The sequence below is a fragment of the Heptranchias perlo genome, chromosome 6 (genome assembly GCF_035084215.1).
Source record: "Heptranchias perlo isolate sHepPer1 chromosome 6, sHepPer1.hap1, whole genome shotgun sequence".
Lineage (NCBI taxonomy): Eukaryota > Metazoa > Chordata > Chondrichthyes > Hexanchiformes > Hexanchidae > Heptranchias > Heptranchias perlo.
In genome coordinates, this window is record NC_090330.1 from 25,691,957 (window position 1) to 25,707,811 (window position 15,855).

Genomic DNA, 15,855 nt, shown 5'->3' on the forward strand with positions numbered 1-15,855 from the left:
AAAACAGGCCCATCTCCATGTGAGCCGTGCGAATGCGGGTTGATGTTCCGTAGCCCGTGGGCCTCGGACTGTGCCTCTGGCTGATTGGCACTTTTTTTTTTCTCTTTTTTTTTTCTTTTTTTCACCGAATTAGGCCCCCCTTTTATAAGAAGGGGGGTGTGGGGTGTGCTTAAGAACTAAAAACCCAAACAAACCAAAACAAGTTCTTCAAATTAAAATTTTATTCTCCTCGTTCAGGATGCACTCCAGCCCCTGCGGTGCCCACCGGTCGCGAAAAGCCTCGAGCGGTACGGCAGACACTGCGTGCTCCTTCTCCAGGGCTAGCCAGGCACGGAGAGAGCCACGGAAAAGATCTGTTTTTATTTCAGATTTCCAGCATCCATGGTATCTTGCTTTTGGTCCAAGACCTTGCTGTGCGGATAATTTGCATGTTGGACACGCCCAGCGCATTGTCGTCTGCAGACTTCAACTCCCGGAAAGCTGTGCGGGCCGTGACGTCAGTTACCCGGACATTTTCTAGTTGTGATACGGTTGGAGTTGGGTGTGAGTTATGGTGTAAAATAAACGGCCTGTGCTTTTTGTGGACATTAGCCTGGTTATTGATGGTGAGCTAGGTTTTTTTTTTACCCTACGTTGAATTCTGCTCCTTTTTTTGTTGATGATGTTGCTATAATTGCTCTGGTTGAAGACATACAAAACATTTTGGAGGAAGAATTGAAGCTTTGGCCTAGGAACGACTTTGGCCTCGGCATGATCGGGTCACCACCCCCAGGGCTGACCGTGAAGGTGAGTCGGGGAATTCGCAGATTTGCCGTCGACCTTTACCGTTCATATTGCAGTAAGGAAAATGAAGCTGGGCGGAAAGGATCAAGGAGGAGGAGGAGGGGGTGTGGGGAATGTTATTTGAGAGAGTGAAGCGTGCGCGCCCCGCGACGTCGCATCCGTTCCATATCCGCGCAGGTCACAGTCGTTACGTGTACTGTCAATAGTCGCCGCCAGCCCTCAGCGATTGTCGATTAAGAAACCGCGTTGTGTGCATTTCGTCTTTCCTTTTTTAAAAAGATGTTTCATTTACTGCAGCCTTTCTCTTTTTTTTGAAAAGAAATCACGATCATGGTTTCTGCAGCTAGCTAACCGAAGAACTGCATGCATTATGACACTCTAGCATTTACTCTTCACTCATCATAATTTTTTTTAAAGGTGTAGTTATTCTAGGTTTCTAATCAACATAAGTGGCAGTAGCACTTGCTACATTTTCCGAGCACAATGCAGTCCGGTATTTCTGCTGTAATTTTTTTCCCAACGATAATACTGGCATGCAGTTCACATGTACAATTATGTGCCGTCATATCTGAGTTAGCAGTGCATGTGTCGGAAGCCAGCAATGGCTTTTAAGCATGAATGATGCTCAAGTATATTATAACTCTAGCCAATTTGACCATTGTAAACAATTTTACAACACCAAGTTATAGTCCAGCAATTTTATTTTAAATTCACAAGCTTTCGGAGGCTACCTCCTTCCTCAGGTGAACGATGCGGAAATGAAGTCCTCGAAATGAAGTCGCATTTATAATTCACAGAACAATGCTGGTGATAACAGACAGTTTTTTCAACTGCCCGTTGCCAAGGCAATCAGTGTGCAGACAGACAGGTGTTACCTGCCAGGTCTCAGAATATACAAATCACCAAAAAAAACAACAAACAAAAAAAAACAGAGATAGAGAGGTAGAAACATAGAAAAGACAGCAACTGACCCGTTATATTAAAAACAGATAACATTTGTTCGCTGGTGGGGTAACGTGTAGCGTGACATGAACCCAAGATCCCGGTTGAGGCCGTCCTCATGGGTGCGGAACTTGGCTATCAATTTCTGCTCGACGATTTTGCGTTGTCGTGTGTCTCGAAGGCCGCCTTGGAGTACGCTTACCCGAAGGTCGGTGGCTGAATGTCCTTGACTGCTGAAGTGTTCCCCGACTGGGAGGGAACCCTCCTGTTTGGCGATTGTTGCGCGGTGTCCGTTCATCCGTTGTCGCAGTGTCTGCATGGTCTCGCCAATGTACCATGCTCTGGCATGGTACATGGTACAATGTACCATGCTCTGGCATGGTCCATCACCGGCATCTCCACATCAATTTGACCACTGCATTTAAACTGATAGGTGCATTATATTTACATCCTAAAAAAAACTGTTTATTGACGTTTTGAAAATAGACTACAGTCCTAGTCTTTCTTTACATTTGGCTGTAATCAGCTGTGCCTATAGTATGGATACCTGAGATAACATTTTAACAAAATGAAAACATTTCCTGTTAAACTACCAGCATGCCTCAACCTGTCTAATCTGCTTTGTTTTTCCTTGGTTTTAAAGAGCTACAATTTTAAAATAAGAAAAGGCTGTGTCAACTATTTGATTTTCTTCATTGGGTAGATTGGAAAGATGTGAGGAAACTTAACTGTGTGCTGCATTGCAGTACTATATTTCTGAAACCCAAAGCAAAGTAGAAATTTAGTTGCAGAGGATGACATGTAGTTATAGACAAAAGGAGTGAGAAAGAAAATTTCTGTTTTTAATAATGGCAACCTATCTCAAAATTGGAATTTTATTTCTTATAATTTGAAAACTGAAGAAATTAACCATGAATATGAAATTAAATCAAGGAGACTGGACCAACTTGACATCTGAGTAACTCCCAAACTCCAAAGTTAGAAAATTAGAAAACTTTCGATGCACAAGTATTTCCTTCAAAGACTTTTTTTGCACAAAACAAAATATCCCTGATCAAAACAACCCCGAATAAAACTATTTTTAAGTAACTGTGAAATGACACGAGAGTTGTTCAAATTTTATATTTTAGGAACTTTTTTATTAGCATTGTTGAAAAAATTGTATATATTTAAAAATGTACATAGTTACAATGCTTAAAAAAAGCTTCATACCTGGCCAGAGGAAAAAAAACTCTGCATATTTAACCAGTGCTTATTTTGTTTCTCAGATGCCTGGTGTAGAAGTTAATACTGGGTCTTTGGAACCCAGTGACGGAGAAACTAGTATTCCAAGTTCCAAAAGACAAAAAACAGAGAACGCCGCTACGCAAGATGAATGCGACTCCTCTGAACTGCCTGAGAAAGAGAAAAGCGATGATGCTGAACAGCAAAATGGAACTGATTTTCCGACCCCACACAGCAATCAGAGCTCACAGAGAGAAAGCATAGGGAATGAGTCACCAGCAGTTTCCAAATTCAAAGAGGACAATGGGCAACATAATGAGAAGAATTGTATTGTGCCTGCAAACAGACCTGAACTTGAAAATGAATTAAGTCTGTTTTATAAGGAATTGGAAAAACTTGAAAATGATACTGATTTGCTTGTGGATGGTTCAACAGAAAGCAAAGAAAATGCTGCAGTGGATAAACATAGAAAAAATAAAACTGGTAGTGGACGCAAAAAAATTGCAGATGTGAAACATAAAGCTGAAAACATAGGTGACCCATGTATTGATACCAGATTCTTGTGTTACAGTACATCACAAATTCCTGCTAATGCACACCCATGCTCTGTGCATTGGAATAACGTCATGTCCCTCTCAAGGCCTCAGTGGAACCAGCCACAAGCTTTCATAGGACCTCAAGGACCACCTCTGCCGAGGCTCAATATCCCATTCGCTTATCAAAGATACAGTGCCCCACCACGGGGGCCAATGCCTTTTCCTCATGACAGAGGTTTATTAAATAACTGCAACATTCCACCATTCACAGCAAAAAATGAGAGTTGTATTGTGCAGGCATACCCCGTCAATGACTGCCCGATACAACCTGGGCATAAATATTTTTGTAACTATGGCCCACGTGAAAATACCACGGGCCAGCCCATTATGTTGAAGCCGAGTAGAACTAACTTGTGTCAGCAGTACCAGCAAGCAGAGAAGCATTCAAGACCAGGTGTTGGAGATAAAGTGCTCATATTTATGCGTGGTCCACCAGGCTCTGGAAAATCTACACTTTCACGGTAAGTTTAATCCCAATTGATTGCAATTCACTGGTTACTTTTTTGACAAGAATATGTTCATATTTATATTGGCATTACTTAGACTCTATTGTCAGTCTACTTGTATTTCGAAGAGCTGCAGTCAGTGAATCAGAAGTGTAATCATTTTAGCCATCTGAAAAAGGATCTTGACTGGATAAGCGTTTGTGTTTTATTACTTGAACAAGGAAGAGATTGCTGTTTTTTTTCATATGCTTACGATGTAATACTGTGCAAACCTTAATGGCACAGATGGAAGGTTTTGAAACCTCTGGTTAGTCGTCTTCCAGAAACTCAATTAAAGTCGTTTGATACATTGGGTAGTTGGACAGGAATAGGTTTGTTAACCATTGGATTTTCCATGGAAGCTGCAGCATTCCGCAACTTTTCAGTTTCTAGTTTATGCACCATGATGAAATGATACCCAAAATTACAGTGCTATCACTCATCAGCAGCTTTATTACCCCTTTACTAGAAATATACAGTTTTAAATAGTTCAGTGTGTCAATGCACACTTTACCTATTCTCATTTCTATTTGTCTTTTAACTTTGTTATCTAATTTCTAATTAACAAAGTCTATTTTAACATTTGAAAGGAAACTTTATTAACATGTTTTTTCTGTGCCTTAGGAGTCCTGTTGCCCATTAAGTTAAGACCCACATCTTAATAAATTCCCTTCAGTTGAAACTGTTTCCAAAGTTGCCTTTTATCAACCGGTTGAAATTCTGAAGGCCCATGGCTATTATGATCCGATCAATTTTTTAATGCAGTTTTCCAGCATTGAAAAGAAGCATCATTGTTATCACATGTTACCTTGGTGGTTCCGGTGTAATGAAGGGGTAACTTGTCTGTAGCATAGCTTTTTGTGCTTGAATAAATCTATTTTTGTCAATATCTTTAAGATGTTTAATTGAGCTGTTTTTGACACAGTTTTACACTTGTCATTCTGTCTCTTTTTAATTGTGTTTAATGAAGATATACACAATTCCAGTCACGTGGCCATCACAATTTCAGCATAGCACTTGGCTATCATATTTTGCTGATTGGCTTAAAGTAAAATAGCAACAAATCAGAACTGAGGAGGTCGAAAACTTATGAATCAAAAGCAAGGAAGGTGGCTAGAAAGCTACCACTGTGGGCTTAGGAAAATATCAAATCCTGAATGACCAGCCTGGAGAACGCACCAATGAAGAAAGAAGGCAAACTGAATCAGATCAGTCTTGAATTTTTTTTTTGCCAACAGCCTGGCAAGTGTGTGCTAATATATGGCTTCTAACCCAGTAGAAGCATTAAAAAAATCACTTTTTCACAAGAACTTGATTTTATCTGTGAAGTCTTTCAAGTGTTTGAGTAACTTCATTAATGTTTTTATGTGAAGGTTTCAGCTTTGCTCAAAATCCTGGGTTTGCAGTTGACATTTGACCAACATCTATCGTGCTGTTGGCTTCATGGAGATGGCATAGTCTGTGAAGTTTAGAATTTCCCATCAGGCATCAATAGAATTCTGTCAGGGCAAGTGGCAGGCTAACATAACTGGAAGATTTTGTCATGGTGCATTAGGATTTTTTAGGGTTTTTTTCCAAATTTGTTGAACACAAGCTGCAGAATGATTTTTTTTTGTGTGAATTGTTAATTAGCTGTTACTTTTTTAGCCTAGAGAAATGGCATAAGTCGGAGACCACTGACCAGACAGACTGAGAGAGAACCAGTGTCTTTACTTCTCCTAACTTTTTTTTAATGAATAGATCTTAGAAACTTTTGAAGTAAACACAGGCTTTGATTACCATTTTACTTAGAGCTAAATGTTCTTCTTGGTGCCAGTTGTGCGAGAGGTGGACATGGTTTTTAGCACTACATTTGCTTTAATATTGTACTTGACAACTCTGTGTCCAAACAGTCTCCAAATATTGTACTTGTGCCAAGTGTACTTCAGACTGGTATAAGCATTGGTGTCGAGGAACATAACAGGGCCCCCTATGGGCTGGGGGTGAGAGAGGTCACATTTTCTCTGGGCCTGTCGTGTTCTGCTCCATCGAAGTGTTCTCAAAATCTGCCACTCTGAATTCAATTTTTTCGTCCATGAATTTATGATAAAATGCGATGTGCTAGTTTGAATCAGTAGCCTACTCCAGTTAAAACTGCCTCTTTCCTGGTATTTATGTGCTTGCAGAAACACTTCACTCATCCCAATGAGATGGGGGTAGGGCATAGTTTTCAGGAAGCATACCTCAAAATCAATCCTGTCCCTTTGGTGATGAGCTTATGAACAAAAATCAACCCTGCACCCCACAAGCTCTGGCAAATTCAAAATGTAACCACTTTTCCCACTCCTGCTTCAACATCTTACCTGACTGTGCGCTGCACCCCCTCATGAGACAATCTATGCCCACCATCCCATCTTTTTGTTGTAAACAAATACTGTTATCACAAAGAACCATTGTTTTAAAAAAAAAAACCATACGCAACCATACTGAAAGATAGAAACGCTACCATAATAAAAGGTAATAACTGTATCTTTACATTTATATAAACAGTGAGACTGAGTCTACATCCATTCAAATGATAAAAAATTCTGTTCATCTTAAGAATCAGATACACCAAAATAGCTCATCTTTCCATACTGTCAACTGTCCCTCATTTCAAATGAGGTTCACCTCTCTCGCTCGTATATCCTCCAACTTACTATGAGCAAGATCTGCTAAAATATTACAAACGCTTTGTCCAGCAATCCGGATACTACTGTTTGTTGTATATATTGGGTGCTTCTGACTTGCACTTCTAACCTCTGGTCTGGAATTGATTAGCACATTCCAATCTGCAGAGTTCCCTGACCAAACAGTTAAACTATAAATGGCTGGTGTCTCTGTTCCTCAAAGGGAAGTTGCTTTACCTTAGCAGTAGAACAATACATTGTATATTACATGGTATAAGACTCCTGTCCTCAAAACTGCATGGCTTTTGACTTATCATGAGCAACACACTGGGAGATGACTGTGTGTGTTTGAGTAAAATTAATTTCTTTTTGTTAAGGCCATTGTAGTAATTCAGAATTGTTTCCATCTCAGAGAGGATTGTTACTTATTTAAGATTGTTGATCTTGGCATAAATGAACAAGTATCCCTGTACTAAGCCACAGCTGGCCCAATTGCGTTTTCAAATCAGAATGGAACTTAGTACTGGCATTACTACTGTAGACGTGTATCGCCAAAAAAAAACAAGATTCTGTTGGCTTGCTGTCATGTTGGGTATTTTGTATCATCATCCATGAACACCTGGAGAATAATGTTCAAGGGAAATGTAATTATAATTACTGGCCATGAGCAGCACTAAACTGATGCTTGACATCCAGCAGAACAACAAATAAAATAGATGGTCTTTACATTTTGTAACCTTGTGCTAGATTCAGTTTTTTTTTTAAAAAAAAGCTTAAAGGAAAAAAATTCTTGCTGGATAACTTTTTTTTTTAAATTGGTAAACAAGTTCTGCATCCCTCGGTAATTGTATCCATTGCTCTAATTAACTATATTAACCCATAAGCTTTACTGTTACATTTTGAAGTAACTTAAATACTTTTATAATACATCTCCTGTCATAGGTTCATCTATTGTCAACATTCCAATTTTTAAAAAGAAATTCTCTTCCTGATGGGTTAAGATTATTAACTAATTTGCTATCTAATTTGACTCTTCCAAATCTAATCCAATTGCCTATGTACTCATGAGTATTTCTATCTGCAGGTTGCTGTTAGCTCAGAGTCCTAATGGTGTGGTGTTAAGCACAGATGATTATTTCTGTCAGAATGGAGTTTACTGGTTTGATCCCAGTTTCCTTGGGGAAGCTCATGATTGGAATCAGAACAGAGGTATGAATTAATAATTAGTGTTTTGTTTTATGTCACTCTGAACACTTCTTATCACTCTGTTTATTTTGGAAATTTGTGTTACGTTTATCCGAGGCTTTCTTATCAAAAGAGTGTGGAAGCTAAACCTAGTTAACTTCATGAATAATAAAGGACAAGCCTTAATGGTTTATTTATGGAACAGCTATGGGAATGTAAAAAAGTAGCATAGTACATTAATATGTCATGAGTAGCAGTGTGCCATGTCCTTCAAAATTTGTGAAATGAAAACACGAGGCCCTAAAGCAAAAGATGTTAAAATGAAGGGAACTTCAAATTCTATCAGTGGATTGAGAAGTAACCTTTAAACTTCCATTAAGGTATAATTGAAAAGTTCAAGGTTCATTCATGAATAAATGTGTTTTTTTTTCCTATAGTAGATTTTTGATTCTAAGATGTTTCCTTTTAATTTCAAAGAACAGTTTGCATTCTTGACCCAGCCTTCATGTACCATAAAGCTTTAAGCAGTATTGATTTGCAAGTATGGACTTTTTGTTGAGCCACTTTTTAAGCGGCTTTTATACTAAAGCCGCTTGAATTCAGATTTAAGGAGGCTGGCTTTTGTGAACTGGATTGTGCAGCTTACAGCACTAACTCGGGCTCTCGTCACAGTGACAAATTTTGTAGACGTAGTTTGTCACTGGGACTATGAGTCTGTCACTGAGACAAAGGGAGCGGGATTTAGCAGTTTGATATCCAGGTGTTGATAACCATTTGCATGAACAATTGTTTTCTGACATCAGTCCTGAATTTGATTTTTACCAGTCTGTATCTGTCTCCTTGTCCTACAATCCATTGTTTAATTTGAAATAGATATTAACCTTTTTCATTCCATTTATTACCTTCTCTCCCTGTGTAAGATTCTCGCTCATTCATCTCTTTCCAAGATTGAAGAATCTGAGTTTTTCTAACCTTTCCTCATAACTTGACCTCTGATACTAGGGTTCAGGCTCGTACACCTCTATACCATTTGGGTGTTTACTTTTTGCGTCGATGAACTGAACGTTGTGTTAAAATTGTGGTTTGACTTGAACACGCTACAGCTCAGCATAGCAGTTTCCGTTTTATTTTGTATTGATAAGGCAGAATAGCTCAGCATTCTATTTGGTCTACTGGTTGCTACTATACTGTACATAGTCAATGCATCTAATATAACTCCCAGATATGCTCAGGCTCTTGCCCAGCTAATATGACACCATTCATTGCAGATGTCCTCCAGTTTTTCTTCGTGTAAGTCATATTAATCTTAATTTGTTTAGATTATGCTTGATCGTTGAATAATTGTTGAGTTTCAACACAATACTGTGTGCTGCAGTATTGTGTTGAATAGCCTTCACTACTTTAGGTGTCATAACTGCAGCTTCTAGTGCCTTTTGTTTAAACTAGGATATGGCAGCCTGAAAAATTTGTTTAGGGTTCTTTATAAGGGAGAGGAACCACACTCAGCAAGAACAATATTTACATAGTGTCTTGCATGTCGTGAAATTTTGCAATACACTTTGCAGTGGCCATAGTGGGCATCTAGCAGAAAAAATGTGCCAAACTGACAAAGGAGGGTTAAAAAAAAAAAACAGATTTTGAGATTTGGGTATAAATGTTGCAATTCTTGGATTTTGGAAGAGAATTCTCGTGCGTGGGACATGGTGTCAAAAGGTTGTGCCACCATTGATGGAGTGGAGGTGGGTAGGGGTAATGCACATTAGACCAGAGAGAAATGGGATGGTGTGGTAGATGGAGAGCTGAGAAGATTTAAGGGGTAAAATGGAGGGATTTAAAGATGAGAATGAGGATTTTGAAGTTCATAAACTGGGGACAGGCAGCCAATGGAAGTTGACAAGGGTGGGGATGATGGACTTTGCAGGATAGGAAATAGACTGCAGAGTTCTGGATCATTTGGGTTTTATTAGGGGGGGTGGGGGGATCCATGAGAGTATCGTGGAAGACTTGCCGTGAGTTCATAAAGATGTAGATGAGGATATTGGCATTGATTGGAGTGAAGTAGCGGGATTAACAGGCACTGTTAGAGGTGGAAGCAAGCAGTCTGGGTGATGAAATGGATGTTGGGTGGAAAAGGACGACGAGGTTGCGTACTGTTGGGTTCCATTTGAGGGAGTAGATGGAATAGGTATCGGAGGCATAATATTTCTGGTAGGTCAATAGCATGTCTTATGGCCTGTTTATTTTGAGTTGACTTTTTTTGGTCTCATCCTGCACTTCATATCTGACGGGTAGTCAACTGCGGGAGACAGTCAAGAAATCAAGGGTGATGATGCAAAAGTGCAATTCGGTGTCGGTGTTATCAACAGTCATACGAAAACCAACTCCAAGTTTGCGGGTGATGTGGCTAAGAGGCTGCTTAGGGAATGAGGAATAGGAGGAGGCCGCCCGAAAGACAGGGAAAATAAAAAATGGCCTTGCACATATATTGGTCCTTTAATGTCTTCAGGACACCCCATAGTGCTTCACAACTACCCAATTACTTTTGCTATGTATTCCATACTATTTTGTAGGCAAGCATAGCAGTCAATTTTTGCACAGGAATATCCAGCACAGCAGTGAGATGAATGACCAGTTAATCTATTTTAACGGTGTTGGTTGAGGCATGAGTGATGGCCGGGATACTGTGGGATCTCTCTGCTCAAGTGATGGGATCCTTTATGTTCACTTTGAACAGGCAGACAGGCCTTTGGTTTAACCTATGAGCCTAGAGTTGTTTGGACGTTCTGGACTTTTTTGGGGAACTAATATTTCAGGTTGACTGTGGAAAGCTTTATGATGTGGTGATGCACCGAGGATTCCTGAAAGCATTTGACCAAGTTCTGCATGAAAGGCTATGACATAAGCTTAGTGTTCAAGGTACAACTTGGAATTGGATAGGAAATTAGCTGAAGTTAAGGAAGCAGTGGGCAATTGTGAGGGGAGTGCTGTTGGGAAGGGGAAGAGAAGTGCCCTCGGGATTGGTGTTGGGATTCTTCAGTTGTAAATTTACATCATAGACTTTAGAAAGTTATTGCAAACTGATGAATCCTAAACTCTGGGGGGATGCAATTAATTTTGATGAGGACTTAATGGATGAGCTAAATAAAATCGAAATGGCAGAATAACAGCAGTTAAAATTTTAATGTTGAATAAGGTATTGCACATTGCAACAATTAAGGGATCGATGGATGCACGATAAATGGATTGAAATAGCTACGGGTGAAGTTGAAAGTGGTCCCGATATCTGTAGACATCTTAACGTGTTCATTCACTCTGGAGCAGAATCAGCAGAGTAAATAGAATGCAGAACTTTGCCAAATTAGTGAAGTACAAGTTGGCGAATGCTATGTTAAAATTATACACTGCTCTTGATCTGTACCTTGAGTACTATATCTGGTTTTGGTCACCAAGATACGAAGAGATGTACACAACCTGGAGTGGTTCAGAGAGGAGCCACAAGACTGATTGATTGTACCTCAGATCTCTGATGCCAAGAGAAACTGAAGAAACTTTGGGTTGTTCAATCTCCAGAGAACTGACTGAGAGGACCTTTAGAACAGTACTTTGTTTAAAAGTGCAAGTAGGACGGGGGGTTGCATGTTTAAATAAGTGAAAGGAAAATTTAGGACTGATGTTGGAAAGTTGTTCACAAAGAATGATGAAAATTTGAATTGGGGTTCTGGGTAAAGAGAATTGGACGGAAAATGCTGGAATTAAATAATGAACCAGCTGAATACTGTAATTGGAATACTGTAGATTATTTCTGGACTGGTGAGCTCGGATGGGCGTGATGGCTTTCCTGTTCCACTGATGACGCAATCACAGCTATCAGAGCAACTCTGCAGAGATTTTTTTTAATAATGGCAATCTCAACTGGAAAATGTGACTGCTTCAGTGAAAAGATAGACCTCCCAATTGATTATGTAACTTTTTCCCCCATTAAGGGTGGAAAGAATTTGTTGCTTCTTGTCCCAGGGAGGGGGTCAATAAGAACAGGCTGCATGTGTGAACTTATGCTTGTGGTGCTGCTGGTTTAGGTCACTGTACTTGACTTAATCCAGGTTGGGTGTTGCTGCTGTTAGTTCTGCTCCTTCCTGTGTTGTTCTCCTTTCTTGGGGGTTGGTTTTGTGACATAATGAATATGTAGTTAACTTTTATGAGGATGACTGCCTTGAATTTCTCCAGCTCTAGATGGAAACCAAATGTCATTTATTTCAATTAGAATATGTTTCATTGGTGTTTCAGCAACATGTTTTGTTAGGGGCAGGGCTCTACTTTACCACAGTAGGGGAGGGTTGGAAGAAGGGAAGGAATGCTGCATAATTCCTGCAACTGTTGGTGAAAGTTGAGTAAACTTTCATGCTCGTGGGAGAAGGACTCATGGAACGAGTTCTACTGCCTGCCTCACCCCAGAGCCCTCTGTGGTCCTTGCTTCAAATATTTATCTTTTTTTCTTATAAGATGCAATTCCTTGTTCCCACAATCCTTTTGTATAAAGAAATTTCTCCTCACAACCCTCCTCACTCTGACAATATTAAATTGAAGATCCCTTGTCACTGACTCCCCAACAAGAGGAAATTGTCTTTCCCTCTTCACTGTCTAAAGTCTTCAGTTTTAAAAACCTGTTTTCTCTCCCACCCCCCCTCCGCCCTAGCCATGAACTCACATCTATCTCGAGTATCTCTCCTATCCCCCCTCTTGCCCTCGACGAGCTCATCTTGCCCATGAGCCACAGCTCCTGCTCCCTTGACCCTATTCCCACCAAACTGCTGACCACCCAACTTCCCTTCCTGGCCCCCATGTTAGCTGATATTGTTAATGGTTCCCTATCCTCTGGTACTATCCCCCTCCCTTTCAAATCTGTCGTTATCACCCTCCCCTTCAAAAAACCCACCCTTGCCCCCTCTGTCCTTGCAAACCTCCCTTTCCTCTCAAGTCTTTGTACGTGTTGTCCCCTCACCAATCCATGTCCATCTTGCCCGCAATTGCATATTTGAACCCCTCCACAGGTTTCCGCCCCTACCATAGAACTGAGACTGCTCTAATCACAGTAACAAGTGACATCCTATGCGACTATGACCATGGTGAACTGTCGTTCCTCGTACTTCTCAACCTGTCTCCAGCCTTTGATAAGTTGACCACACTATCCTTCTCCAACTCAACCTCCTCCGTTGTCCAGCAGGGTGAGATTGCTCTTGCCTGGTTCCATTACTATCTATCCAGTCGTAGCCAGAGAATCTCCTGCAATGGCTTATCTTCTCACTCCTGTACTGTTACCTCGAGTCGCCTAAGGATCTATCCTTGGCTCCCTTCTATTTCTAATCTACATGCTGCCACTCGGCGACATCATCTGAAAACATAACATCACATTCCACAGGTTCACCGACGACACCCAGTTTTACCTCATCACCGCCCCACTCGACGCCTCCACTGCCTCTGATTTGTCATGCTGCTTGTCCGACATCCAGTATTGGATGAGCAGAAATTTCCTCCAATTAAATATTGGTACGACCGAAGCCATCGTCTTCGGTCCCCACCACAAACTCCATTCCCGAGCCACCGACTCCATCCCCCTCCCTGGCCGCTGTCTGAGGCTGAACTGGACTGTTCGCAACCTCTGCATTCCATTTGACCCTGAGCTGAGCTTGCAACATCATATCCTCTCCATCACCAAGACTGCCTACCTCTACATCCGTAATATCGCCGGTTTCCGCCCTGCCTCAGCTCATCTGCTGTTGAAACCCTCGTCCATGCCGTTGTTACCTCCAGACTTAACTATTCCAATGCTCTTCTGGCCAACCTCACATCTTACACCCTCCATTAAACCTGAGCTCATCCAAAACTCTGCTACCAGTATCCGAACTCGCACCAAGTTCCATTCTCCCATCACCCAGGGAAGGGGAGGAATAAGAGTGGCAGGGCTACGTTGATAGGGGATTCAATTGTAAGGGGAACAGATAGACGTTTCTGCGGCCGCAAACGTGACTCCAGGATGGTATGTTGCTTCCCTGGAGCTAGGGTCAAGGATGTCACGGAGCGGCTGCAGGGCATTCTGGAGGGGGAGGGTGAACAGCCAGTAGTTGTGGTCCATATTGGTACCAACGACATAGGTTTCAAAAAAAAAAGGGGATGAGGTCCTGCAAGGTGAATTTAAGGAGTTAGGAGATAAATTAAAAAGCAGGACCTCAAAGGTAGTGATCTCAGGATTACTACCAGTGCCACGTGCTAGTGCAGGAGAATAGACCAGATGAATGCGTGGCTGCAGGGATGGTGTAGGAGGGAGGGATTTAGATTCCTGGGACATTGGGACCGGTTCTGGGGAAGGTGGGACCTGTACAAGCGGGATGGGTTACACCCGAGCAGGACCGGGACCAATGTCCTTGTGGGGGTGTTGGTTAGTGCTGTTGAGGAAGGTTTAAATTAAAATGGCAGGGAAATGGGAACCTGAGCTGGAAGACAGAGGAGTGGGAAACAAGGATCGAAACAAGACAGAAAGGGAAGAAGCAATAGTGGAAGGCAGAGAAAACAAGGGCAAAAAACAAATAGGACCATAGTGCAAAATAAAACTAAGATGACGAGCAATCTTAAGACAAATCTAAAGGCATTGTGTCTTAATGCGCGGAGCATTCGCAATAAGCTAGACGAATTAACAGCACAGATAGATATTAACGGTTATGATATAGTTGCGATTACGGAGACCTGGCTGCAGGGTGACCAAGGATGGGAACTGAACATCTAAGGGTATTCAAAATTTAGGAAGGACAGGCAAAAAGGAAAAGGAGATGGGGTAGCATTGTTAGTAAAGGAGGAAATCAATGCAATAGTGAGGAAGGATATTGGCTTGGAAAATCACCGATGTGGAATCTATATGGGTGGAGCTAAGAAACACCAAGGGGCGGAAAACGTTGGTGGGGGTTGTCTATAGGCCCCCAAACAGTAGTGGAGATGTAGGGGAGGGCATTAAACAGGAAATAAGAGACGCATGCAAGAAGGGTACAGCTATAATCATGGGTGACTTTAATCTACATATAGATTGATCAAACCAAATTAGCAATAATACTGTGGGGGAGGAATTCCTGGAGTGTGTACGTGATGGTTTTCTAGACCAATACGTTGAGGAGCCAATTAGAGAACAGGAAAGGTGGCTCAACCCTTCACTCGCTCACCTGACGAAGGAGGTAAGCTCCAAAAGCTTGTGATTTTCAAATAAAACTGTTGGACTATAACCTGGTGTTGTAAGATTCCTTACATTTGTCCACCCCAGTCCATCACCGGCATTTCCACATCATCGATCCGAGACTGGGTATTGTGCAATGAGAAAGGATTAATTAACAATCTGGTTGTACGGGGTCTTTTAGGAAAGAGTGACCATAACATGATAGAATTCCTCTTTAAGATGGCGAGTGAAGTAGTTGAATCCGAAAGTAGGGTCCTGAATCTAAATAAAGGAAATTACGAAAGTATGAGGTGTGAGTTGGCTATGACAGATTGGGGAACTTTACTAAAAGGAATGACGGTGGATAGGCAATGGCTAATAATTAAAGAACGTGTGCAGGAATTACAACAATTATTCATTCCTGTCTGGCGCAAAAATAAAACGGGAAAGGTGGCTCAACCGTGGCTTACAAAAGAAATTAGGGATGGTATTAGATCCAAAGAGGAGACATATAAAATTGCCAGAAAAAGCAGCAAGCCTGAGAATTGGGAGCAGTTCAGAATTCAGCAAAGGAGGACAGAGATTGATTAAGAGGGGAAAAATAGAGTGTGAGAGTAAACTAGCAGGGAACATAAAAACTGACTGTAAAAGCTTCTATAAATATGTCAAGTGAAAAAGATTAGTGAAGACAAATGTAGGTCCCTTACAGTCAGAAATGGGGGAAATTATAATGGGGAACAAAGAAATGGCAGAACAATTAAACACATACTTTGGTTCTGCCTTCATAAAGGAGGACA

General features: G+C 41.1%; 1 protein-coding gene across 3 annotated transcripts in view; it reads left to right on the forward strand.

The window, feature by feature from the left end:
* Positions 1-474: 474 nt before the first annotated feature.
* Positions 475-15,855, forward strand: part of LOC137322837 (uncharacterized) — an 85,663-nt gene continuing 70,282 nt past the window's right edge. For 2 of the 3 annotated variants that reach the window (XR_010963241.1, XM_067985960.1), the window contains exons 1-3: positions 490-786; positions 2,994-4,006; positions 7,763-7,887. Coding sequence is in view for 2 of the 3 variants with exons in the window: in XM_067985960.1 (XP_067842061.1) it covers positions 751-786; positions 2,994-4,006; positions 7,763-7,887 (1,174 nt within the window). In the remaining variant the exon portion in view is untranslated. Of the gene's footprint in view, positions 787-2,993; positions 4,007-7,762; positions 7,888-15,855 lie in introns of all 3 variants that reach the window. The other variant, XM_067985961.1, reaches the window with a different exon arrangement.